General features: G+C 40.7%; 1 protein-coding gene across 2 annotated transcripts in view; it reads left to right on the forward strand.

Annotated features, from left to right (window-relative positions):
- The first annotated feature begins 475 nt into the window (after positions 1 to 475).
- Positions 476 to 25,056, forward strand: part of TBC1D12 (TBC1 domain family member 12) — a 90,626-nt gene continuing 66,045 nt past the window's right edge. The window contains exon 1 of one of the 2 annotated variants that reach the window (XM_082604163.1): positions 476 to 1,553. In XM_082604163.1, the coding sequence (XP_082460289.1) occupies positions 613 to 1,553 (941 nt within the window). In that variant the 5' untranslated portion in view covers positions 476 to 612. The remainder of the gene's footprint in view (positions 1,554 to 25,056) is intronic. The other variant, XM_082604162.1, reaches the window with a different exon arrangement.

Raw genomic sequence — 25,056 nt, forward strand, 5'->3', positions numbered from 1 at the left:
CCTTAAGTGATAATGGAAATCTTTAAGAGAGGGCGATGTGATGAAACGTGGTCCTAGATAAGAAAGATAGCTTTGGTAGTATTGGGGAAGATGAAGTGGAGAAGGAAGAATTTTGACCTGAGGCGAAGAAACCCTAAATTGTGGCAATGGAGCGGTGGATATAAAAGCGTAAAGTCGACTAGCGACCAATTAGAGCTGGAAGGACTTACATCTAACATACTGTATTCTACTCCCATAAATTAAGTACATCAAGTGAATTTTTGCTAAGCGAGCCATACCCGGGCTTCTGTAAGGACCGTCACGTTCCGCGTGGGCCAACCAGCCTCCGGCATCCAGACGCCGGATCCCAGATTGGCAGTTGGAGTGTCACGGAGCGGGTCTCTCTAGCTACCGTCTCTATGGTTCGTGGAATCTCCAGGTCGGGACTTGACCGGTCTGGCTTTTGCGCGTGCGCTAGCCCAGGCGGGTGCCCGCCCTCCCGCAACAGCCCGAATTCCCGGGAGGGAGGGGCGGGTCTGGGAACGCTGCAGCGGCAGCCGCTGCTGTCCCAGCACTCAGGGCTCTTCCCGGACCGAGCCCGTGCCTCCTCAGGTGGCCCTTACCCGGCCCCAGATGGTGGGTCCGGAGGATGCCGGAACCTGCTCGGGAAGAAACCCCAAGTTGCTCCCTGTGCCGGCGCCCGAGCCCGCAGGCCTGGACGGGAAGATGATTCGGGCCACGGGCGGCTTTGGCGGAGGCGCCGGCGCTGTGGAGACTCCGGAGGAGCAGGAGGAGGAAGAAGAGGAGGAGGAGACGCCGCCGCCTCAGCAGCTCCTTAGGCGTTATCTCGCGGCGACCGGGGGGCAGCTGGAGCCCGGGCTGTGCTACTGTCCGCTCCCCGCCGGCCAGCCCCGCGTTCTGCCGTGCTCGGCAGCCCCGCACTCGGACGCCTGCCCGCCGGACGCGGGATCCAAGCACCGCGGCGCGGAGGCGGCAGATGCCCGCGCAGCGCGGCACGGAGGCATGACCAACGGGGACTCGGACTTTCTGCCGGGCCCGGACTATCGCGACCTGGCCCGCGCCGGCGGCCGGGAGCCGCGCCACCGCCGCCTCCGCCCGGAGGGGCCTGGCGACGAGGGCGCGGACGGCGCGGGTAGCCCGTCCGACTGGGCCGCGCCGCTCGAGGACCCGCTGCGGAGCTGCTGCCTGGCGGCGGCGGACGCCGAAAGGCCCGAGGATGCGGGCAGCGGCTCGGGGGGCAGTCCGGCCAGCAGCGGCAGTGGCAGCGAGGACTTGGAGCAGCTGGGAGCCGGCCCCGGGGGTCCCGAGGAGGGCGCGTCGCCGGTCACCTCGGCCGAGAGGACTAGCGGAGGCGCCGGCGCCGAGTCGCGCCTCGTTTTCTCCGACGTTCACTTGAACTCTCGGAACACATTCGAGGTGAGCCGCCACCAGAGCGCCCGCGACCACCTGCCGCCGTCGGGGCCGCCGGTGCCCTCGCCTGCCGCGGAGCAGGGCCCCGCGGGGACCTCGGCCCGGGCTCGACGGAGCGGCGGCTTCGCCGACTTCTTCGCCAGGTACAGCGCAGACTGCGCCGGGGTTCGGGGAGGGCTCGGGCCGGGAGCTGGCGGAGAGCGGCGTGGAGGCTCTCGCTGGCGTCCGGATTGAGCTTTGAGTTTTCACCAGGGGAAGAGGAACTAGGTCTGCATTGTGTTTCGGAGAAGGTGTGAGCGCGGGGAGCCAATCTTTCTGTTCCCTTGTCCGCTGGACGGTCTACCTGCCATTCACACCTGGTTTCTGTTTTCAGGCCGGCGTGCTAGTGCCTTACCTACAGATTTCCCTCTTCCGGAAAAACAGACCACCTTCCTCGTCCCCATGTACTACAAAGGATTAGGGGCGGGTGGCCGTGCGGTGCGGTGCGTGTGTATGGGTGCGGTTGTGAAAGAGAAAGGGAAGTCATTTTGCAGAGCTATTTGCGTGGAGTCTAAACCCATTCAAGTAGTTTGGGAATTCTTGAAAGTAGAGGTGGTTGTGTTTCATAGCCTTTAACAGCTTGTTTCAGTGGCCTTTATTAAAATGCTGTCAGTTTGGTGTTTAGAATTTGATCCCAGCCTTTAAAGCCAAATTACTGTGGCGCTTTATGTAGAAAATCCTTCTTTACATTTACCAGATAGGCCTCTACCTTTTTAAAGCATCTTCTTTTTAATTTTTTATGGTGTTGTGTATGTGATTTGACCTGCTATTTTTGAAATTAAATTATGGTGCTGGACACGGCAGGGTTCAGAGTGGGACTTTGATAGGGGTAAATATGTCGTTAGAAAATACTCATCTTAATGTACATTAATGAAAAAGCAATTTCTTTTGGGTCAGATTTTAACACAGTTATTTTTTTTTAAGTCTCTAGGAAAACAGGAAAGCATTCCCAACTTGTAAAACCCTCCCTTTCAAAGTTCCTTCTCCTTTCTCTTGTGTTTTTGTTCCCTTTTCAGGGATCTTGACAAAAACCAGAAATAAAAGAAATAAGGAATGCGACTCAAGTTTTAGAGGACTATACAGTTAGTGTGCCTATTTGTAGACACACAGGCACAGTTTTCTGATTAATATTTCTTACTCTTTCTACTTTATTAACTTTTATTTTTCCTGCTTGTGTAAATTTACAAATAAATTATGAAGTTGTTTAAATCAAGATTGGGAAATCCTAATTATGTGTTACTCATAGGACAACGTATATAGTAGTGAGATCTGTATTTGTGCCTACAAGTGCAAAGATATACTTAAAGCTTGTAGTGGCAATATTTTAAATGCGCTTAAGGGGGCTTCCCTGGTGGTGCAGTGGTTAGGAATCTGCCTGCCAATGTAGGGGGCACAGGTTCGATCCCTGGCCGGGGGAGAATCCCACGTGCTGCGGAGCAGCAAAGCCGATGCGCCACAACTACCGAGTCTGCGCTCTAGAGCCCGCCAGACACAACTACTGAGCCTATGTGCCACAACTACTGAAGCCCGCGTGCCCAGAGCCCGTGTTCTGCAACAAGAGAAGCCACCACAATGAGAAGCCCGCACACCATAATGAAGACCCAACGCAGCCAAAAATAATAAATAAAACTGCCTGACAGCTGAGATCAAAACATGGCCAGTAAACACCCAAAAGTTCCACAAGGTCACAAGTAAAAAAACTTAACTCACCTTAAGTGCTTTTAATTAATTAATTAATTTATTTATTTTTGGCTGCGTTGGGTCTTTGTTACTGCGTGGGGGCTTTTTCTAGTTGCCGTGAGCAGGGGCTACTCTTGGTTGAGGTGCGTGGGCTTCTCATTGCGGTGGCTTCTCTTGCTGTGGAGCACGGGCTCTAGGCGCACAGGCCTCAGTAGTTGTGGCTCACGGGTTGTAGAGCACAGGCTAAGTAGTTGTGGCACACGGACTTAGTTGCTCCGTGGCATGTGGGATCTTCCCAGACCAGGGCTCGAACCCGTGTCCCCTGCAATGGCAGGCAGGTTCTTAGCCACTGTGCCACCAGGGAAGCCCTGTCAGGCAGTTTTACACCTGAAAGGGGCTGTGGAGAGCACTAATTCAACCAGTATACCCAGAGTACTTGCTCTGTGCCACCCATTGGGAATAGAGATGGTTTGAGCAATGGTCCCTGACTTGGAGGTGGAGTGCAGGCTAGTGGAGATTAAATTTGAAGACAGATACATTATATATGTATTGCAATATTCAAATAATAACAAGGCAAATCTGTTATAAGAGGCTTTCATATTATTGAGAGTAGGCAGGAATTTTTATATAATTTAGAAAATTTCTTTAACCTGTAGACTAATAGGACTTTAATTAGCATGGTAGTTGACATTCATATGATATACTTTTCATGTGTAGCAGAGCACTGGGTAGGACATCAGTAAACTTAGGTCCCCTGAAGTTAATTTCTGTAAGCTTCATTTTTTTTTTTTTTTTTTTTTTTGCGGTATGTGGGCCTCTCACTGTTGTGGCCTCTCCCGTTGCGGAGCACAGGCTCCGGACGCACAGGCCCAGCGGCCATGGCTCACGGGCCCAGCCGCTCCGCGGCATGTGGGATCTTCCCGGACCGGGGCACGAACCCGTTTCCCCTGCATCGGCAGGCGGACTCTCAACCACTGCGCCACCAGGGAAGCCCCTGTAAGCTTCATTTCTGAGATCTGAATGTCAAGATTCTAAGCATCATTGCTTCCTTCATTTAACATTCTTGGGAAAGAGCAGAATCAGAGGCATAATTTTTCTCTTAGCATTTAGTCAGAGCCTTAACTGGATTCTGAACACCTTAAAGGTAGAGACTGTGATGTTCATTTCTGAATCTACAGTACCTAGTGCTAGTATGAAGAATCCCATTCAGATTGTGTTGAAGTAAAAACTTGCACGGACCCTCTGTTTTTACTCTTCTCTAGGTAGTGTAATTTTGAACAAATCGTCCATCCCTGAAGAGAATAATCAGAAATTTCCCTTATCCCTACAACCTAAGAGTGTTTTTTCTTCCTGTGCACAGTTGTCATTCTCAATTCTGAAACCCAGATGAGGCCTTCCTTTGGGGATATCTTGTTCTAGGATGTATTCCTGTTCTTGGTGCAGCCCCTTCCCTCACTTCATTTTTTGGTGAGGAATCTCACTGTCTAAAGAGAGTAGTTTAGTTAGCTACTAGCAGAGCTGGGATTAGAAACCAGGATTTCTGATTTTCAGTCCAGGAATTTGATTATAACTTCTGTTTACCTGTGACTCTTTTCTTTCCCGCCTGATTATCTCCATCATTCCCTTCTCCCTTCCACTTCCTCTCTTTCTCTTAACTGGGCAAAAAATCTATAACAGAAATAGTTTGAAAGAATAGTTTCATGTTTGTTTTAACCTTTTACAAGTAAAGAGAGGGGACCTTTTTATAGCAGCATATCTATTACTACAAAAATATGTTCAATCAAGACACATCATTGACAGGAGCTTCATTGAGTAGGTTAGAAATCTTGTAGGAGAAAAAGGAATTTGGTCCAGAATGGGACAGCTCTCATCATCTCCTGCTTGCCCTCCCTTCTAGATGAGGTGAGTTCTATTTCAGTCCCTGTTGGGGGTTGCCCTAGCTTCACACGGGCATCTCTCTGTGTTTATGGTGACTTGATTACGGGAGCCCTAGAAGTAACATTTCTTTAGATCCTTAGCCCTTTCCTGTCTATAAAAGTTTTGAAATGCTAGGTGAGTACCTGTACTGCCACTGTCACCAACTTAGCAGTGAGAAGAAGATGAAAGCTAAAAAGCAAATCTCTTGTGTTTTCAGGCTAGCCTTTGTTTCTCAAGGATCTGTTTATTACTCTGTTTTAAAAGTGAAGTAGCTTTAAACCATTTTTATGTGTCCTTTAAGCAAATTCATGTCTTAATTGTTTTCAGACTAGAGTGGTTTATTCTTTAGATACACTCTTAATAGGTGTATTTTTAAAAACCTTTTAAATAGATAGATTGGGAGTTTGGGATTGACAAGTACACACTGCTATATTTAAAATAGATAACCAACAAGGACCTACTGTATAGCATAGGGAAATCTGCTCAATGTTCTGTAGTAACCTAAATGGGAAAAGAATTTGAAAAGGGGTAGATACATGTATGTGTATAACTAAATCACTTTGCTGTACCTGAAACTAACACAACATTGTTAATCAACTATATTCTAATATAAAATAAAAATTTTTAAAAAGCTGTTTAATACTTTTGAGGCTTGTTTGGATTGCACTGGCAGTTACTGTTGTTTAGAAACACGTAACTATCTATCTGTGTCTCCTGGTAGTGTTGATAGTTTTTTACAAAATTTTCAAGATGAATCATAAGAATTCAGTGGCTTAAAAGGGCATAGCTAAGGTAGGGAAAAAAATACTGAAGGTTTTTTTTCTTTTATCTGAAAAGATAGACTTTATAGATTGTGGAATCTATATAGACCTTTATAGATTGATTTTATAGATTCTGGAACATGGAGATTCATGTAGCTTTCCCGGTAATTATCGACTTTTCGAAATTTATTTTATTTTATTATTATAATAATATTGTAATATTATTTTATAGTTATATTTATTATTTTATATATTATAATATTTAATATTATTATAATAAATTATCTTATTAATTAATTAATTTATTTTAAATATCGAAAATTATTTTCACGGAGCTCTTTTTATTATGAGTAGCTGAACAGGGAAGACTAGAAAGGCTAATTTAGTGATTTCTTTTCATATGTAGGCAGTCCCAATCTCCCCAATATGAAATTGTTGAGAATATACTTTTTGTTATGATATTGAGAATAAAAACTTTCTAACAGTTATAATTTTTCTTAATTTAAGCTTCTCAGAAACAATGAAATTTTCTCTCCTACTCAGAATTTAGTTGGTGAACACTAGTTGATGAAATTATTCACCTGACTGAGCCATCATTGACCTCCGTCAGATAGGGCTCCTTTATTTGTTTAACTACAGTTTTAAGACCAGTTTCTAAAAAACTCCCTTCTTTAACATCTCAGTAAAGAAAAGGCAAAATATCAAATTTCTGATAAGTTTTAAGAGATTTTTATAGCTCCCCAAAACAAGCAGTTCTTTAAAACAGGTGTGGTATGATTATAAGGAGAATGAAGAAATATCTTGCTGTAAACATTAAATTTTTGTTACTACAAGAGATTGTAAAAATAAAGGCTAAAGTATTTGTCTCACTAATGAAACTCTCTTGGACATTACTTATATATTAATATCTGTATATTAATAAAATTACAGTGTTTAAAATTTTAGAAAAGCTGGAAAGAATGTGTAATCAGTTGCTCTAGAATAGAAATAAGGGTCCTTTAGGATTTTAGTGTTGTGAAGCTACCCATTATAATATTATTAGATTGAGGAGCTAATGGCTGAAGAGTCTTTTGTATCTTTCCCCTGTTTCTGACCCTTTTTCCCCTCTCAGATCCAGTATTTTCTTAAAGAAACCAACCAACTGCAAAACCCTAGATACATATACTAAACAATTGTAAATCCAGCATTGGTTCAAGGACTTCATGGTTAGAGATGTGATCATCTGAATATAAATTAGCTAGAAAGTACTGGGAAACTCCAATTTTGGGGGACTAAGGTAGTTTTAATCGCCCAAACATATTATTTTGCTTTTTGTTTTTGTTTTTAATTAATTTATTTATTTTTGACTGTGTTGGGTCTTCATTGCTGCATGCGGGCTTTCTCTAGTTGCGGCGAGCGGGGGCTACTCTTCATTGCGGTGTGCGGGCTTCTCATTGCGGTGGCTTCTTGTTGCGGAGCACGGGCTCTAGGCGCATGGGCTTCAGTAGTTGTGGTTTGTGGGCTCTAGAGCGCAGGCTCAGTAGTTGTGGTGCACGGGCTTAGCTGCTCTGCGGCATGTGAGATCCTCCCAGACCAGGGCTCGAACCTGTGTCGCCTGCATTGGCAGGCGGATTCTTATCCACTGCGCCACCAGGGAAGTCCCCGAACATATTATTTTGAAGTGCTAAACTAAATTAACATTTTAACACTAAGCCCCAATAAGCAAAGCAGGCTATTGTTCTAATATTAACTTGGAGTTAACTTGTTTGGTAGAAATTTTCTGAACTGTTCAAAATGGGCATAGAGATTTACTTTTTATTTTTTTAAATACTTTTTGTTTAAGAATAGTTTTATATTTATAGAAAAGTTGCAAAAGTCCTACAGAGAGTTCTGGCATACCCCTCACCCAGTTCCCTATGTTGGCAGCGTCACATAGCTGTGGTACATTTGTCACAACTTTTATCTGCTAGCCATCACCTAGTAAGGTGGTATTAATTTAGTATTGGAAATGAGTTAGACGTGGTAATGGGTTGTTCAGGTGATCTAGAGCAATGGTTTTTAAAGCTTTTCAGTTCAGACTATTTGGAGCAACATTTAGTAGATTTAACAACCAGTACCTATTTGTTATAAGTTTTTTTTTGATTCTTGAAATATTCCTGTGACCTAAAGGGTAAGGTTTATTTTTTTATTTTATACTCCTTTGCCCAGAGTCAGATAGTTAATGAATAAAAAAAAACCAGAACTAGACATCGATATGATTGCCAGGGTTTGGAGCTAATACATTGGTTTCTGTGAATTATAAGAAGTTTATGGGGCTTCCATGGTGGCGCAGTGGTTGAGAGTCCGCCTGCTAATGCAGGGGACCATGGGTTCTTGCCCCGGTCCAGGAGGATCCCACATGCCGCGGAGCGGCTGGGCCCGTGAGCCATGGCCGCTGAGCCTGCGTGTCCGGAGCCTGTGCTCCGCAACGGGAGAGGCCACAACAGTGAGAGGCCCGTGTACTGCAAAAAAAAAAAAAACAAAAAAAAAGTTTATGAAGAAAATCATAGCTTTTGGTGTAGTGAAAATACTATTGTCTTGAGAAATAAGAAACTTGGCTTTTGTCCTAGGTAGTGTCTTTTCTTCTACCATTAAGTAATTGTGTGATCTTGGGCAAATCATTAAATTTCTAGACTTCAGTTTACCCATCTGTGAAATTAGGAGATTCAGAGTCCCTTTCAGCTCCAATACACTGTGATATTGCACAATTCTCTTGCACTTACTGTTGTAGACCTCAAATATTTGTTGGCTAAATACTACAAATGTGAACCAAGTTAAAGAGGATGCTTAAAAAAACAGCATGTGTTTTCATGAGAAGGTTGCCAGAGATAGAAATATCCCCTTCAACTCTAAATTCTACCTTGAACATTTTCTTCGGTAAAGGTCTAACTCTGCCTCAGAGTAATCATGCCAAACATCAGTGATCTTTGTTTAGTTTCCCATATGCAGAGAGGACAGACCAGCAGCTCTCATTTTTTTCCTTTAGAAAATTCTAGATTTTTTTTTCTTTAAAATTTCTTTGGAGTAGGAATAGGGTAATAAGTAAATTCTAGTTAATCAATGAACTGGAATTTGAGACTTTTAACTTCCAGACTATGAGTTATTTCTCAAAGTTTGCCAGTGTTCCACTTGGGAGAACTGTTCCTAGCCTTTGTTGTACTTCAGAATCACCTAAAAGCACATTAAAAAAAAAATTGGATTCTCCAGAATCCACAACCCCTACTTAGTTGGACTCAGGGGACTTGCTTTTGGCAGGTGACATCTTCAAACTGTAGGATATAATGTAGTGGTTAAAGATGCTGGTTGTGTGGGCTTCCCATGGCCGCTGAGCCTGCGCGTCCGGAGCCTGTGCTCCGCAATGGGAGAGGCCACAACGGTGAGAGGCCCGCGTATCGGAAAAAAAAAAAAAAAAAAGATGCTGGTTGTGGAGTTGGACTGCCTGGCTTTGAATAAGCTTACCAGCTGTGTAATTATGGACAAGTTACTTGACCTCTCTGGACCTTAGGCAACTCATCCATAAAATGGGGGTAATAGTGATACCTATCTCATGAGATTGTCATGAGGGTTAAATGAGATAATATACTAAGCGCCTTGTATTTCTTGTTTGGTATATAGTGAGGATTCAAATGTTATTCATACCACAGAAGACCTCCACAGTCCCTTCCCCAACTTCATCACTGAAATCAACTGGTTTAAAGAAAGGGAGAGACTGGAATGAATTTTTTGTGTACTCCCTGAAGAAACATTGCACAGTTTCTGTAGCAGATTTTAAAATAATTTGTATTGGGATTGGATGGGTGTCAAAATGGACTCTGGTGTAGTGATATAAAATTTCCAGAAGTAGTGAAGCTTTGCCTAAAAAGCAGGTCTGAGAAGAAACTGAAAGGAGGGAATTTTGAGAAAGGTTAAAATGTTTGCATCTTTTATTGTTTTAAGGAACTTTTGCGACAGGCAGAGACAACTTTGTAAGTTTAAATTCATGAAATGTTTAACTTGGCTTACTCATACATTTCATACTTAGTATTTTGTGGTAGGAAAGCTTTGAGGAAAAGTGAAGACATTTGGAAATTTTGAGGTGATACAGCTGTTACCCATCTATGAATGTATTATTCAGAAAGGGAAAGCCAATCCTTTCTGAGGTGGCTTATTTATTCCTAGGAACCCTGTTAGCTACACTAAACGTTGTCCCCAGGGAGTGGTGGTTGCTAGTTGCTTAGACCCTAGGACGGTAATCATTAAACGTTAATGCTTAAAATCACCTGTGGTGTGGGCTGTGGGGCGTTAAGAATGCACATTCCTTGAGCCCCCTTTTTGATTTAGTAGGTCTTGGGTGGGGCCCGGTACGAATCCAGGTATTTAACAGAGATTCTCAAGTGATTCTGATGCAGGTGGTTCCCACACTAGAATTAATGAAATACATTTGACCCTTGAAAAACAGGGGTTTGAACTGCGTAGGTCCACTTATATGTGCATTTTTTTCAATAGTAAATACTACAGTCCTACACCATCTTCTGTTAATTGACTCCCTGGATGCAGAACCACAGGTAAGGAGGGCACACTGTAAAATTATACTGGGATTTTTGTCTGTGTGGAAGGCAGGTCTCCGTAGTCCCTGCGTTATTCAAGTGTCAGCTGAAATTATCGATAGGCAGGTCTCCTCAGGTAATAACTGAAAGAAGGTACAACATAACATTTATAGTTTAGATTGCGGTATTGATTTAAAATTGGGTCATGTTTAGGTACTATGTAATTGATGAGTATAAGTAGAGATATAGTAGAGAACAGGTATAAAAACAAATGTAGGGGCTTCCCTGGTGCCGCAGTGGTTGAGAATCTGCCTGCCAATGCAGGGGACACGGGTTCGAGTCCTGGTCTGGGAGGATCCCACATGCCGCAGAGCAACTAGGCCCGTGAGCCACAACTACTGAGCCTGCACGTCTGGAGCCTTTGCCCTGCAACAAGAGAGGCCGCGACAGTGAGAGGCCCGCGCACCGCGATGAAGAGTGGCCCCCGCTTGCTGCAACTAGAGAAAGCCCTCGCACAGAAACGAAGACCCAACACAGCCAAAAAATTAATTAATTAATTAATTAATAATTAAAAAAAAACAAATGTAGAAGTATTTTGCTAACTTTCACTAGGTTAAGAAACTGTCTCTACCTAATTAAATCTTAGTTTCCTCTTTATTAGTGGGAAAGGTCTTTTACTTTCATTTTATGTAGTTTAGATAGCCATGCTTACATGTTCTGTGAAAAACTTTAACTCACAAAACCTTACTCAGGCCTCTTCAACATGGAGTCATAACTTTACTTCTCCTTATTTATAGTTTATCAAAAAGGGTATTAATTTTCTGTCCTCCTGCTGGGTAGTTGTAATTTTTCTCCATGCCTTTAAGAAAAAATCCTGCATGTTGTACATGGCTTATTCCCCTCCAGAATTTGCTGCTTCAGCCTTTCTTGCACTTCTTATTTCTGTGGCCAAAACAAGAAAGAGAGGAAAAACCATGTGACTGTCTGGGTTTTCAACAGGCTCTTTCCTGCAATTAAGAGAAGTTTACCTAGGAAACCAAGCTATAAGTTACGTTCCTACTTAGAGCTAGTTTGAGAGTAAACTTGGTAATGCGTTTAATTTACCTTTGAATTTTGCTTTTCAGTTTCTTTTTAATATGAATTTTACTTTGGGATACATTTCTTGGTTAAAAAATATTTCCTTCTGCCCGTCTCTAACCTCACACAGATTAAAACATTTTAAGTTTGGAACTGAATGTGATAGTTTTGAAATCAAATTCTGTGCTGTGTTCTCATATTTTCCCCAATACTGTAATATACAACTACCCATCATACACTGGGCATTATTTAGAATTTCCAAATCTGGTTTTCATCTAGACTGTTTGTAGTCATTTTCTAGTCAAGGACGGGAAATACTTTTCTGTTGCTGTCCCAGGGAAAAGTTATTCAAAGACTATAACAGTTTATTGGTTTTTGTTGTCATTATTAGAAAAACATAAAATGCTTATATTACCTGCTTTCTAAAAGCAGGACAGGGAATATAAAATAAAACTAAAGATAAATACTTTGTTTCTATACTATTCCAGTTAAGGTGGTAAGAAAGAAGATAAAATTGGGAGGGTGTGGCGTGGAGGTTCTGTTAGAGAGAGGAGAGACTGTTAGAGAATGAGTTTGAAGAGGTTTATACAGAGAAAAATTGCTGGAGAAAATAAATGTTAGCTGGAAGTTAGCTCTGTACTTTGGCCTGTGGGCTTCAGAGTATTGGCACAGATTATTTACATATATATTTTTCTATTCTGCTTACTTCAATGCCTTTGTGGATGTTTCTGGCAGCTTCTCAAGGATAGCTGCTGTGCCTCTTCTTCTTAACTTCCCTAATATCCCCATCCCTTCATGGCTTCTTAACAGGTTATATCCTGCAACAGAAATATTTTTTAATGACAGGTTGTGTATATCAGGTTTAATTTAGACTCTAAAAATTTAGGTTGTTAGTATGATAGATTCATGTATTAAAAAGTGCATGTATCAAAGTGTAAGATAAATGCAATATACAATTTTACAGAATGTATTCTTACTTGAGTTCAAGTGCTAAAAGGCAAACTTCTACAAGCACCATGGTAGTAAATCTAGCAAACAATTTAAATCTCTCATGCATGAGAAGAAAATTGTTCATTATCAGGAAGATATGTTGTGTAGAAATTTAAGTTTTGAAGTAATTTATTAAAGTTTTAAATCGGTAAAGGTCTCAATTGAATAAGTAGTTTCTGTGTTTTTGAAAAGTGATAAAATTTAAGTTGCTTTTTTGCTTACGCGGTCCTTGACACTCCTCACCCCACCCCTGCTGAATTGACTTTTTAACTTCATTGGTACTACCTAAAATTAGTACCAATGGGGGTTGGGTGTTGTTTGGAAAACAAAAGGTTTGTTGTGATTCTTAATTGGGTGTTGAGCACCAAACTTTGTTATCTAAAGACTAATAAAATAAAGCTTTTGATAGACATTATATAGGGTAACCAGCACAATAACTGCATGTATAACTAGAGGGTGATGTCCATCTTTGTGATACACTTCCAGAAGCACATTAATGCTGTCTAGAATACAGTACTAGGACAGGGATTAACTTTCAAAATTGGTTATACTAATAAAATAACTGAGAATTATACTGCACGAAGAAAAAATTTTAGAAGGTAGCCACTATAAAATGTTCCTGATTAAAATAATAACTAGTGGGCTTCCCTGGTGGCGCAGTGGTTGAGGGTCCGCCTGCCGATGCAGGGGATACGTGGGTTCGTGCCCCAGTCCGGGGGGGATCCCACGTGCCGCGGAGCGGCTGGGCCCGTGAGCCATGGCCGCTGAGCCTGCGCGTCCGGAGCCTGTGCTCCGCAACGGGAGAGGCCACAGCAGTGAGAAGCCCGCATACCGCAAAAAAAAAAAAAAAAAAAAAATTATAATAATAATAACTAGTTACGCATTTTAATGAGGAGGTAAGATTGTTTTGCTCTTGTATGAGACCACCAAAATCTTTTGATTTAGTTGTCCATTTGATGGAAACGTCATAACACCCAGTGGAAAAAAAGACGGTTACCTTGGTCAGGAGAGGTATTTCAACTATGCTGCTGGGAGATAGGTTCTATCATGTATACCTTCAATTCAGGAAGTACTTCTAGGTCAGAGGAGCAAAATGTCAACAAAACAAAAATAACAACAACGACCCTGGCGCTAAGTGTCTGCCCTTTTATTGTTAGAGAGTTTAGACACCTAATAGATGTGGTTTAGCCTCTGCTTCAGCTTTTTCACTAACAAGGAGCTCAGTTTCCTCAGTGCAGCCTATTGAGGGTATTAATTGTTAGAAGGTTCTTTATGTCAAAGCACAGTGTATCTCTTTGTAATGTTCCTGGTCCTAATTTGCCCTTTAAAGCCACAAAGAACAAGTCAGTTCTTTTACATAATTACAATTCATAAGATTGCTACTGAATCGTTTTTTTGTTTTTGGACCCTCCCAGCTAAGCATATACAATTCTTATGAGTTAGTTTACGATTTTCTTACCATTTATTCTTTCGACAGATGCTACTGAGCCCCATTTTTTCATACATATATATATGTGTGTGTGTGTGTGTGTATATATATATATATATATATATATGAGGCATTAAGGAAATTAGATTAAAAATATTTTATTAACAAACTTAAGATGGGAGAGTCATATAAATCAGTACTTACCATATTACCTGATTAGTGTTATAAAAGAAAATGCAAGGGTACATTAGCAGCACTGAAGAAGGAGTGATTAACTTTGGGATGAGATGTTAGGGAACTCTTCACAGTAGATGAGAAATGAATGCTTAGTTTTTTGTTGTTGTTTTTTTTAATACCAGTGAGGAGGGTTTGGACTAGAATGAGGGTGAAGCCAGTACAGGCATACAACAGCATAGGCAGAATTATACATGACATAGCACAGCATTTTTGGAACTGTAGAGACTTATTAGTATGACCTCACCTTAGGGCAGGTGAGGTAGAGTGTCAAAAACCGAGGCACAAAGGTTGGGGCTAAATTATGAGCGAGTTTATGTGACAGAACTAAGCATTTTGAATTGATTCTGTGAGAGTTGGCAGTCCATAGGACCTTTGATGGGTTTTTAAATCAAGGGCAACATGCTTAGGATTGCATTTTTAGAACAGTGACTCTTGTAGCAGTGTAGCAGATGATTTGGGACTTGAGAAACTGGGGCTTGGATAAATTTGTGGTAGTTTACCTGTACTTGTCAGGCTCTTTATTAAAGTGTGATATCCAGATTATTGATGTAAACAACATTAAATTCAGTCCCTGTCAGAAGGGGTAGCTAACAGATTCAGTGACATATGCTTATACCAGTAGCTTTTTTGTGAAGCTTTAATGAAGGTAAACTTTGAATCTGATTTTTGTTTCTGAGGGAAGTGGGATGATACGAAAATGGAGAGTGATGTGAAAAATTATGTCTACCATGTTTTGTAAGGAATTTGATGAGGGGAGAAAAGAGCCAGAAGAGTTGTTAGGCCAGTTTTTTCCCCCCTAAATTCAAGTATAGTTGAGTTACAGTATTATACTAATTTCAGGTGTAGAACATAGTGATCTGATATTTTTATAGATTATACTCCATTTAAAGTTATTATAGGGCTTCGCTGGTGGTGCAGTGGTTAAGAATCCACCTGCCAGTGCAGGAGACACGGGTTCAAGCCCTGGTCCAGGAAGATCCCACATGCCGCGGAGCAACTTAGCCCATGCGCCGCAACTACTGAGCCTGAGCTCTAGAGTCTGTGAGCCACAACTACTGAGTCTGTGTGCCACAACTACTGAAGCCCGTGCACCTAGAGCCCGTGCTCCACAACAAGAGAAGCCACCGCAACGAGAAGCCCGCACACCACAAGGAAGAGTAGCCCCCGCTCGCCACAACTAAAGAAAGCCTGCACGCAGCAACCAGGACCCAAGGCCGCCAAAAATAGATAGATAAATAAATAAATTTATAAAAAATAAATAAAGTTATTATAAAATATTGGCTATATTCCTTGTACTGTACACTACATACTTGTATCTTATTTATTTTATACCTAGTAGTTTGTAGTTGTTGTGGAGCAGAAGGGAAATGATTCCAGGGAAAACCCTGAGAGAATAAAGTGGTAAAATCAAGTCTGTATGTCCAATGCACAAGTTCTATACATTGCTTCATAAAAGTGGATGGAGGAAGTATACCCATCACCCAGTTTTGAGGATTGAATGAGGTAAAGACAAAGTATTGAGACTTCCATAATTACTTGTATGTATGTGTCTTTTCTACTAAGATGCAAACTCTCTGCAGATATGAAATGTCTTTTTTGCTCTTTTGTCTTTGCAAAGAGACATAGAGCCATATATGTGAACCATATATATGGAGCCATATATAGGAACACAAAAATTTATTGGATTAAAAACTTTTTTAAAAGTGTGAGAACTTACAGAGTCAAATGATTGGAACCTTTGGAGTGATCACTCTGGGAGTAATAGTGTCATTTCTCAAAGTATTTTTGGTATCTTTCTCTGAGGGATGTTTCTGTAGGAGAGAAATCAGTCGGGCCAATGTAAGATAGGACTGAAGAACTGAACGTTGGAGGGGAGTCATAGCTGAAATACATTAGGAAGCCAACTAAGCAAGTTCACTTGTATGTTAACTGTAGTAAGTACTGTAATATTCTAGATGTAATAGATTCATGCCCAGGCAAATTATTTAGACACATAATGTGTAAATAGTTGAGGTTTGTGTAAACAAGCATAAATGACTTCACCTCTGGTACTCTTCTGAAGGATTAAATAAAGTCAGTGACTTGGGGGTCTGTCACCCTTGAATTTGGTCATCTTTGAGTAGGTATAGCTGTATCAATTTTGGTGAAGCCTACAACTCTTTTTAACAGGATGTTTGCAAAACAGTCCATATTTAAAGGACTGACATATAGGTTGTGGTAAAATCCATAATGCAGCATCTGTAACCAACAATGTTATAATGTAAAAGAAATGTTGAACTTTATAAGTATTGCCTTAATGCTGTTGACAGTTTTGAAGTATATTTTTTCCACTTGTGAAGTAAATATTTTCTTTTGCTTTTCTAATTAGTGAAACAAATTATGTAATTTCTCCTATTCTATGGCTTGTCTTTATACTTTCTTGATAGTGTCATTTGATGCACAAAAGTAGAAATGTTTTGGGGTTTTTTTAACATCTTTATTGGAGTATAATTGCTTTACATTGTTGTGTTAGTTGCTGCTGTATAACAAAGTGAGTCAGCTATATGTATACATATATCCCCATGTTAGAAATGTTTTAAATTTGGTATATTACAGTTCTGAGTATGTGTTACCAACTTAGTTTTTACTATAAAAGGTAAGATGGGGCTTCCCTGGTGGCGCAGTGGTTGAGAGTCTGCCTGCCAATGCAGGGGACACGGGTTCGTGACCCGATCTGGGAAGATCCCACATGCTGCGGAGCGGCTGGGCCTGTGAGCCATGGCCGCTGAGCCTGCGCGTCCGGAGCCTGTGCTCCGCAACGGGAGAGGCCACAACAGTGAGAGGCCCACGTAACGCAAAATGAATGAATGAATGAATGAATGAATGAATGAATGAATGAATGGTAAGATGTAGGGCTTCCCTGGTGGCGCAGTGGTTGAGAGTCTGCCTGCTGATTCAGGGGACGCGGGTTCGTGCCCCGGTCTGGGAGGATCCCACATGCCGCGGAGCGGCTGGGCCCGTGAGCCATGACTGCTGAGCCTGCGCGTCCGGAGCCTGTGCTCCGCAGTGGGAGAGGCCACAGCAGTGAGAGGCCCGCGTACCGCAAAAAAAAAAAAAAAAAAGGTAAGATGTATATGTGGCTATCCAGAGCATAGAGGTAAGAAAGTAGGGAATGTGTGAAAAAGAGTACAGTTTGGCTAATATGTTAGAGTTCATTAGTTTTAAGGAACAGAAGCCAACTTAAGCTACCTTAAGTGAAGGAGGGTTTATTGTAGGCATGTAGTAGGCATCTTGTGCACATTCTGCAGATAGAAAATAAAGTATACCCGGGCTACAGAGTACCTGGAATAACGGTTTCTCTGCCTTTCGGGGGATGCTTGGTTTTTCTCATCTCTATTCTGCCTCTCAGTTGTTCAGTGCATGGTTTCTACCTGCAAAAGCCCTATACAGCTGTCCCAACTGTACATGATTTATCAGTTCAAGCATTTACCGTCATTTGACTCTATCTCTAAGTCTTCTGTTTAAAAATCCTGGGAATCTGATTGTCTCAGCCTACATATGAATTTGTCCATGTTTTATCAGCAGTCCAATTTAATCAGTACGGACTGAGGGTCAAGACCATGAGATACAAATATGGCCACTTTGGGCTACTGCTTCAGTCAGGATTGGGGCAAAGGCACTGTCGAAGTGGGGAGTGGGTTGCAGGTATGCTAAAGCCACATGTATTTCTCCTAGTTATAAAAAGGGTAGTAGGAAATAATATTGGAAAAATAATTTGCATCCAAATTGTAAAGAGTCTTTAATGCTAGGATAAAAAATTAAAACTTTTCCATAGATATTAGAGAGGGTTAAGGATTTGGGGGCAAGAAATGAAATGCTCTATTCTTTTCTGCTTGTGCTTTGAAGTTTATTCTAGCCAGAATGAGATATATGTCATTCTCCTCCTCTAATTTTCTGTTTGTCTGAATCCTCCCTTGTTCATTCAACAAGCATATTTGAGCACAGGCTGTATAGCAGGAAAAGAAGGAGCTAGAATAAAGCCTTTCTGGTAAAGCCAGTGATGATCACATTGCAAACATAAATGCTTACGATGTTGATACTAGCAGGGAGCATGAGATGACGGAAGCAATATTTATTCCTCTGGCACTGGATCTGGCTTGTAAGTCCATCTTCAGGCTCATTTCAGTGCTTTACAGAGGTTGCCAGTGGAGGGAGGGGTAACGACAAAGAGGTAGCATGATGGAGTTTTTTCGGGGTGATCCAAGTGTTCATTACCTCGACTGTGGTGGTAGTTACACAAATCTATACATGTGGTAAAACTTGTAGGACTGTATGCCAAAATAAAGACAGCCAATTTATTTATTTTTTTCTGATACGCGGGCCTCTCACTGTTGTGGCGTCTCCCGTTGCGGAGCACAGGCTCCGGACGCGCAGGCTCAGCGGCCGTGGCTCACGAGCCCAGCTGCTCTGCGGCATGTGGGATCTTCCCGGACCGGGGCACAAACCCGTGTCCCCTGCATGGGAAGGCGGGCTCTCAACCACTGTGCCGCCAGGGAAGCCCAAGACAGCCAATTTTTATTGTGTTAGTTTAAAAAATAAAAATTTACTGAGTGTTTAAATATCTTATATGCAGGGTACTGTGACAGTTATACAAATCCTCTTCTCAATGCACTTATAGTTTAAAAGTAGCATTCAGATCAGTATTTAAGGTAGAAAGTGAAAAGTATAAGGAGAGAATGATTTATAGAAGAAGTGGCTTATGGGGAGAAAGGTTCATAGAAATAATAGCTCCCCAGACTGCACTCTTCCATTAGACTAGTGTTATAGACTGAATGTTTGTGTCCCCCCTAAAATTCATATGTTGAAACCTGATCCCCAGTGTGACACTATTTGGAGGTGGAGCCTTTGGCAGGTGCTTAGGTCATGAGTGTGGAGACCTCATGAATGGGATTAGTGCCCTTATAAAAGAGGCCCAGAGAGCTCTCTTGTGCCTTCTGCCGTGTTAGGACACAGTGAAAAGACTACGGTCTGTGAACCAGGAAGCCATCTCTCAGCAGACACTGAATCTGCCAGTGCCTTGATCTTAAATTTCCCCAGCCTCCATAACTGTGAGAAAGAAGTTTCTTTTGTTTATACCACCAAATCTATGTGTGTGTTTTTTGTTGTTGTTATAGCAGCCACGAAGGGATAAGACAGCTAATTTGAGGACAGCAGTTATTTTTTTCTCTGTAGCCCCCAAATTAGCAGACTTTCATTAATGTGTGCAAGCACAGCACTAGGATACAATGGTGAACACAGAGCTCACAGTCTAATGCAGTGGCAACATCATAGAGCTCACGTTCTAATGCAGAAAATGACAACTAGATAAATTTTCAAAATCGTTTTGGCTATTCTACTTCCTTTGCCTTGCTACATCAATTTTAGAATCAGCTTATCTATATTTACAGATAATCTTTGTTAATTAACTTGGGGAGAATTAACATCTTAACTGTGTTGAATCTTCCATACCTGGAACACAGTATATTTCTCTGTTTATAATTTTGGTCTTTTTAAATTTCCTTTATCAGAGTTTTGTAGCTTTCAGCATACACATCCTGCTCATGTTTTCTTAGATTCATATCTAAATATTTAATACTTTTGGAGCTATTGTAAATAATATATTTTTTTAATTTCAGTTTCTAATTATTCACTGCTAGTACTATATAGAAATATGATTGATTTTTGTTTTCCTTATATCCTGTAACCCTGGTAAACTTACGTACTAGCTCTGGGAGCTTTTCTATGGATTCCATGGGATTGCTTATGTAGACAATAGTGTTGTCTGCAAATAGCAAAAATTTAATTTTTCCCTTTCCAATCTGTAACACTTATTTTTCTTCCCTTACTGTACTGGCTAGGATTTTCATTATGATTTTGAGGGGAGTGATGAGAGCAGACATTCTTACCTTGTTTCCAATCTTCAACACATTTCGTCTTTCACATTTAAGTATGATGTTGGCTGTAGGTTATTTTTGTAGATACCCTTAACTAGGCCAGAGAACTTCTATTCTATTCCTAGTTTTCTGTTTATTTTTTTAATCAAGAATGGATTTAGGGTATTATTAAATGCATAAGTTGATATGATCCTGTGTTTTTTCTTCTTTAGACTGTTAAGATGGTGAATTACATTGATTGACTTTTTTTTTAAACATCTTTATTGGTGTATAATTGTTTTACAATGGTGTGTTCATTGATTGACTTTTGAGTATTGAATGAGCCTTGTGTTCTTGAAATACATCCACTTGGTCTTACTTTTCTTTCTACATATTGTCACTTTTGATTTTTTTTTCACTTAAAAAAATAATAGCTTTTTTGAGATATAATTCACATACCATACAACTCATCCATTTAAGTGTACAACTCAGTGATTTTTACTCAATTCACAGTTGCGCAACCATCACCACAATTTTAGAACATTTTTATCACCCCCCCAGAACCGTGTATTGATCTTTTATTGTAAACAAAAACACTAACATAGTTTTATTTATATAAGAGGCATTAATGGATAAGTATTCACACGTGGTTAATTTTAGTCATCATTATCTGTTATCTTGCTTTTCTTTCCCAACTTTCTCTCTTTTTTAATTTTTTGGTCATGCTGTGCAGCTTGCAGGATCTTAATTCCCTGACCAGAGATTGAACCCAGGGCTATGGCAGTGAGAGCGCCGATTCCTAACCACTGAATTACCAGGGAAGTCCCCCAACCTTTCTCTTAGAGGTTAAAAGATGTCTTACCTCCTGGTGACTGGAATATTTTGCTCATATTTTGCTGATGTTGTTCCTTGTTACTGCTCATGTTCTCCTAAAAGTTCTTAACTGTATCCTTCCTCTTTTGTTCTAGTGGTTTCTCTCTTTCCTCTGAATGTCTTAGATACTACACTAGGCTTAAAGCAACGGAGTTCCTCTTCATGAGGCCTTTGATACATGATGTAATTAGTATGTAGCAGAAAAGCAAGAATATTTTTATAATTACCTTCCCCCCCTTAACGGTATTCAATTGTGTTTTCCCATGCAACAAAAGAATAAAAAGATCTCTATCAGTCAGATATTGCCTGAAACTTATTTACTAAAAGAAATAAGACATACCATAAGGTAACTTGCTGACATGAACACAGGAGAAAGAAGAAAATAATTTATGTATTTGAATTGTTTAAATGAATATCAAGAAGCATTTTGGCAATGTGTAGGATGAAAGAGAATAGGCATAGTTGTGAAGCTCTTGTGTCTTGATTGTTCTGTGGAGGACATGAACAAGATAAGTGTGATTAAAAAGAAGAGGAACTGTGCAAAGAGATCTGGCTCCAACACTTACTGTTGATGTGACCTAAAAGAAGAGGAACTGTGTGAAGAGATCTGGCTCCAACACTTACTATTGATGTGACCTTGGGAAGTGGCCCGTGAACCTTTCTTGGGGGTGGTGGGGTGGCACATTGAATACTTGGAGCATTTGATGAAAGCTATAGACAGTTGCCCAAGAAAAATGTTCATGAGTACATCATTTACTTCAAATTGTGTATACAGTTTGAGGAGGCTCATGGACCTCCTCTAGCTTGTTCCTGCAGATGCTTTTTTTTTTTTTTTTTTTTGGCTGCGTTGGGTTTTCCTTGCTGCGCACAGGCTTTCTCTAGTTGCGGCAAGCGGGGGCTACGCTTTGTTGTGGTGCGTGGGCTTTTCACTGCAGTGGCTCCTCATAGAAGAGCACGGGCTCTAGGCGCACGGGCTTCAGTAGTTGTGGTACGTGGGCTCAGTAGTTGTGGCGCACGGGCTCTAGAGCGTAGGCTCGGTTAGTTGTGGCACACGGGCTTAGTTGCTCTGCTGCATGTGGGATCTTCCCGGAGCAGGGCTCGAACCCGTGTCCCCTGCACTGGCAGGCGGATTCTTAACCACTGCACCTCCGGGGAAGTCCCAGGTTCACTGATTCTCGATGACGAACCTTTGACCTGATTACTGTCTGAGGCCCCTGGCAGCTCTGAAGTAATTAGAAAAAATTATAACCTTACTTTCAGCATTGAAATTCTGCGGTTTTTTGACAAAGAATAAATGATACTGAATTCTGTCCTTTTCTGATAGTCCTGATCTATGGCAATACTTAGGTTAATTAAGCAGTGTATATTAAATAAAATTCTCTATTATTTTTGATTTTTGTGATTTGTAATAATGACAAAGGCAAAATCCAGAAATGACCTGAAAAAGAAAATTCTTGGAATTAAAAAAAAAACCTGTCTGGCAAAAAACAAAACAAAGCAAACAAAACACTTTTTTTTTTTTTTTTGCATATAGTCAGCTGAAAGTCTTTTTCAAGTGAAAAATGATTAAGGTTTGGAAAGAATGTAAGTAATCTTCGTGCCAGATCTTTAATCCAAAATACTCAAGGGTAGCCAAAGTACCACGTTTTAAAGAGACAGTACTTATACTTCCTTGAATTAATTATGTAGTCAACTGTGGCATTCCATGTTCACTAGATAATGTTTTCTTTTTGGCCTTCTGTTATACTTTGGGGAAACTTAAGTACAAAGTCCAGGAAGCTGCTATGTTTTCAGAGGTCCAACTTCTGCTGAGACAGAGTTTGAAGATCAGATTATGATTTCTGGTTTTTCAAGCTGATTTTACTCTCTTGATTAAAGTTGAATTTTTTCCTGTTTGGAAAAGTATTCTAACCCCTTTTTAATGTACAACTACATTTAAGTGATGATTAGAATTTATCTGATGAACCTAAAATGTTAAAATAGTCATATATATGTAAATGTTAGGCAAAAACAGTGTTTTTTGTTTTGTTTTGTTAGAGGTGACAATATTATTGGCAGTAAGAAGGTTCAGGATTAGGTAGTCAGAGTTTTCTGTAGCTGTGTCAGATTCCACAATCTGAGAAAATATGGAGTTTACATGTCTTTTACTCAGATCTATAAGTAGGTTTGCCAATTCTTAAAGACCCAAGTACTGGAGATTCTACTTTAGAAATGATGAGCAGAGAACTTATATGGTATGAATAAGTTTTGCCCCTTTTTGGTTAGCTTTATCCTTTAATAAGGTGTAGTATGCAAGTGGTCTGACTCTTTTATATCATCTATAACTCTTCCAGTGCGGTAAAAGAAATGAAGAAATCTTAGAAAAATGAAACAGACACAGATAAGTGAAGCAAGTATTAACAGGTATTAGCGATCAAGAGCCATTCATCAACCTTTATTATAAAAACCACTGAAGAGAAGACTTGGCCTTTTTTTTTCCTTCCTCTTTCTCTTCTAATCCCTGCATCAGTTTTTTCTTGGTGTGTCTCTTTTTTTCTTTATGTTTTCAGCAATATAGAAACATTGAACTGCTGTTTCTCAGCTAGTGCTGTTTCTTAACTGGTGCAACCGATTTTCTCAATTTCTTTTAGTTATGAAGAGTGGACACAAGTTAGTGGAGAGAATGGAAGATAGTGTGTTTGTATCTCTGTGTGTGTAGATGGTTGTGTATGTGAACATAGTGTTGATTGGAGTGGAGAGTGACTTTAATGGGGGAAAGATGGATTATCACTACCATTCCCTATTCCTTATATATACTGACAAAATGTGTCACAGAATGAAAAAAAAAAACCCGAACTAGAAAACATAGTTTTTAATATTTCCAGTATATCTGAAGCAATAAGACACCTTTCAACTTATAAAAACTTGACTTTTGGGGGTTTGGGGAGAACACCTGTTTATCAGCCCATCTGGGTTTGGAATCAGTTGAGAAAAAGATATGGACACAGACAAATAGGACCTCAAAACATCATACTCATGACATCTGGGTTGAAAGAGATGCCTTTGGGTGCAGTGTGCCTCCTAATTCTTCAACTGAATTAAATGTATCCAGCTAGTCACTAGCACAGCAGGCCTTTCCTGTGGAGGTGGGGGGGCAGAGGGGTGCAGAGGAAATGACCTGCGTATTAGAAAAGTAGAGCAGACTGTATCTTCTCTGCTGTTTGGCAGCAATGTCTGTCACCAGAATTTTATCCTCTCAACTGGGGATGGCTAAGGGGGAAAAGAGAAGCTAGGAGTGTCCCTCTGCCCTGCCCTTCCCCTGAAACGTGAAATGGACAGAATGAATGACCCTCTCTCCCAACACTGCAGTGTAAGTCTCATTCATACAGTCCAGCTCTACCTCCAGAATTCAGAGAGAAAGAATTGTCCTCTTTCAGGTGTGGGTGCTTGAACACATTTAGTTTGTTTTGCAAAGAAACCTTTAGTGTTGATTTAAACTTAAGAACTTTGACTGTCTTGGGGGGTGGGGGATAGGAAAAAGGGGTGGAGGAGGGAGGGGGAGAAAGAGAGAAAGAGAGAGAGAGAGAGAGGCTCTTTGGTTTGAAAAGGTGATGAGGAGGAATCTAGTCCTACACATTTATTTGTATTGGGACCTCAGTTTTCCCAGTCCCCTGATGGTGGATTAGGAGGGACAAAGGATTGGGCATGAGAAGGACAGAGTATGGCACATTTTTAGCCTATTTATGTACCTTTTCATTGTGTTTTCCCCTTAAGATTTAATAAAGTGGTAATTCTCTTTGTAGGCTAACGAGTAGAAGCCCATTTGATCTGTAATGCTGTTTTAATATAATTCTGTGTATTTGTAACAATATTTAAAAATTTTCATTGCAGATGTATATGCCATTTAGCTACATTATAAATAGTTTTTGTGGCAAGGGATAACCTGAAAACCCAATCCAAAATTTCTTAGTGGCATAAGAAATTAATGTGAAACATTATCTGGTGGCCTTTCTTTGCAATTGGATACCTGTGGGTTCGTATTTCTTTTACGGAAATCTCTTGTAATAAGCAAAGTTACTGGATATGTAAATATAAGGTATTTAGTTTTGGTTTGCTTTTATGACTTAATGAGAATTTGAACTTCATTCTGAACTTATCATCGTTGTAATATTGTGCTATAATACATATTGGAACCACACTTTTTATTGTGGAGGCCATCTATTTGTTTT

Source organism: Mesoplodon mirus (genome assembly GCF_964341445.2).
Source record: "Mesoplodon mirus genome assembly, chromosome: 2".
NCBI lineage: Eukaryota > Metazoa > Chordata > Mammalia > Artiodactyla > Ziphiidae > Mesoplodon > Mesoplodon mirus.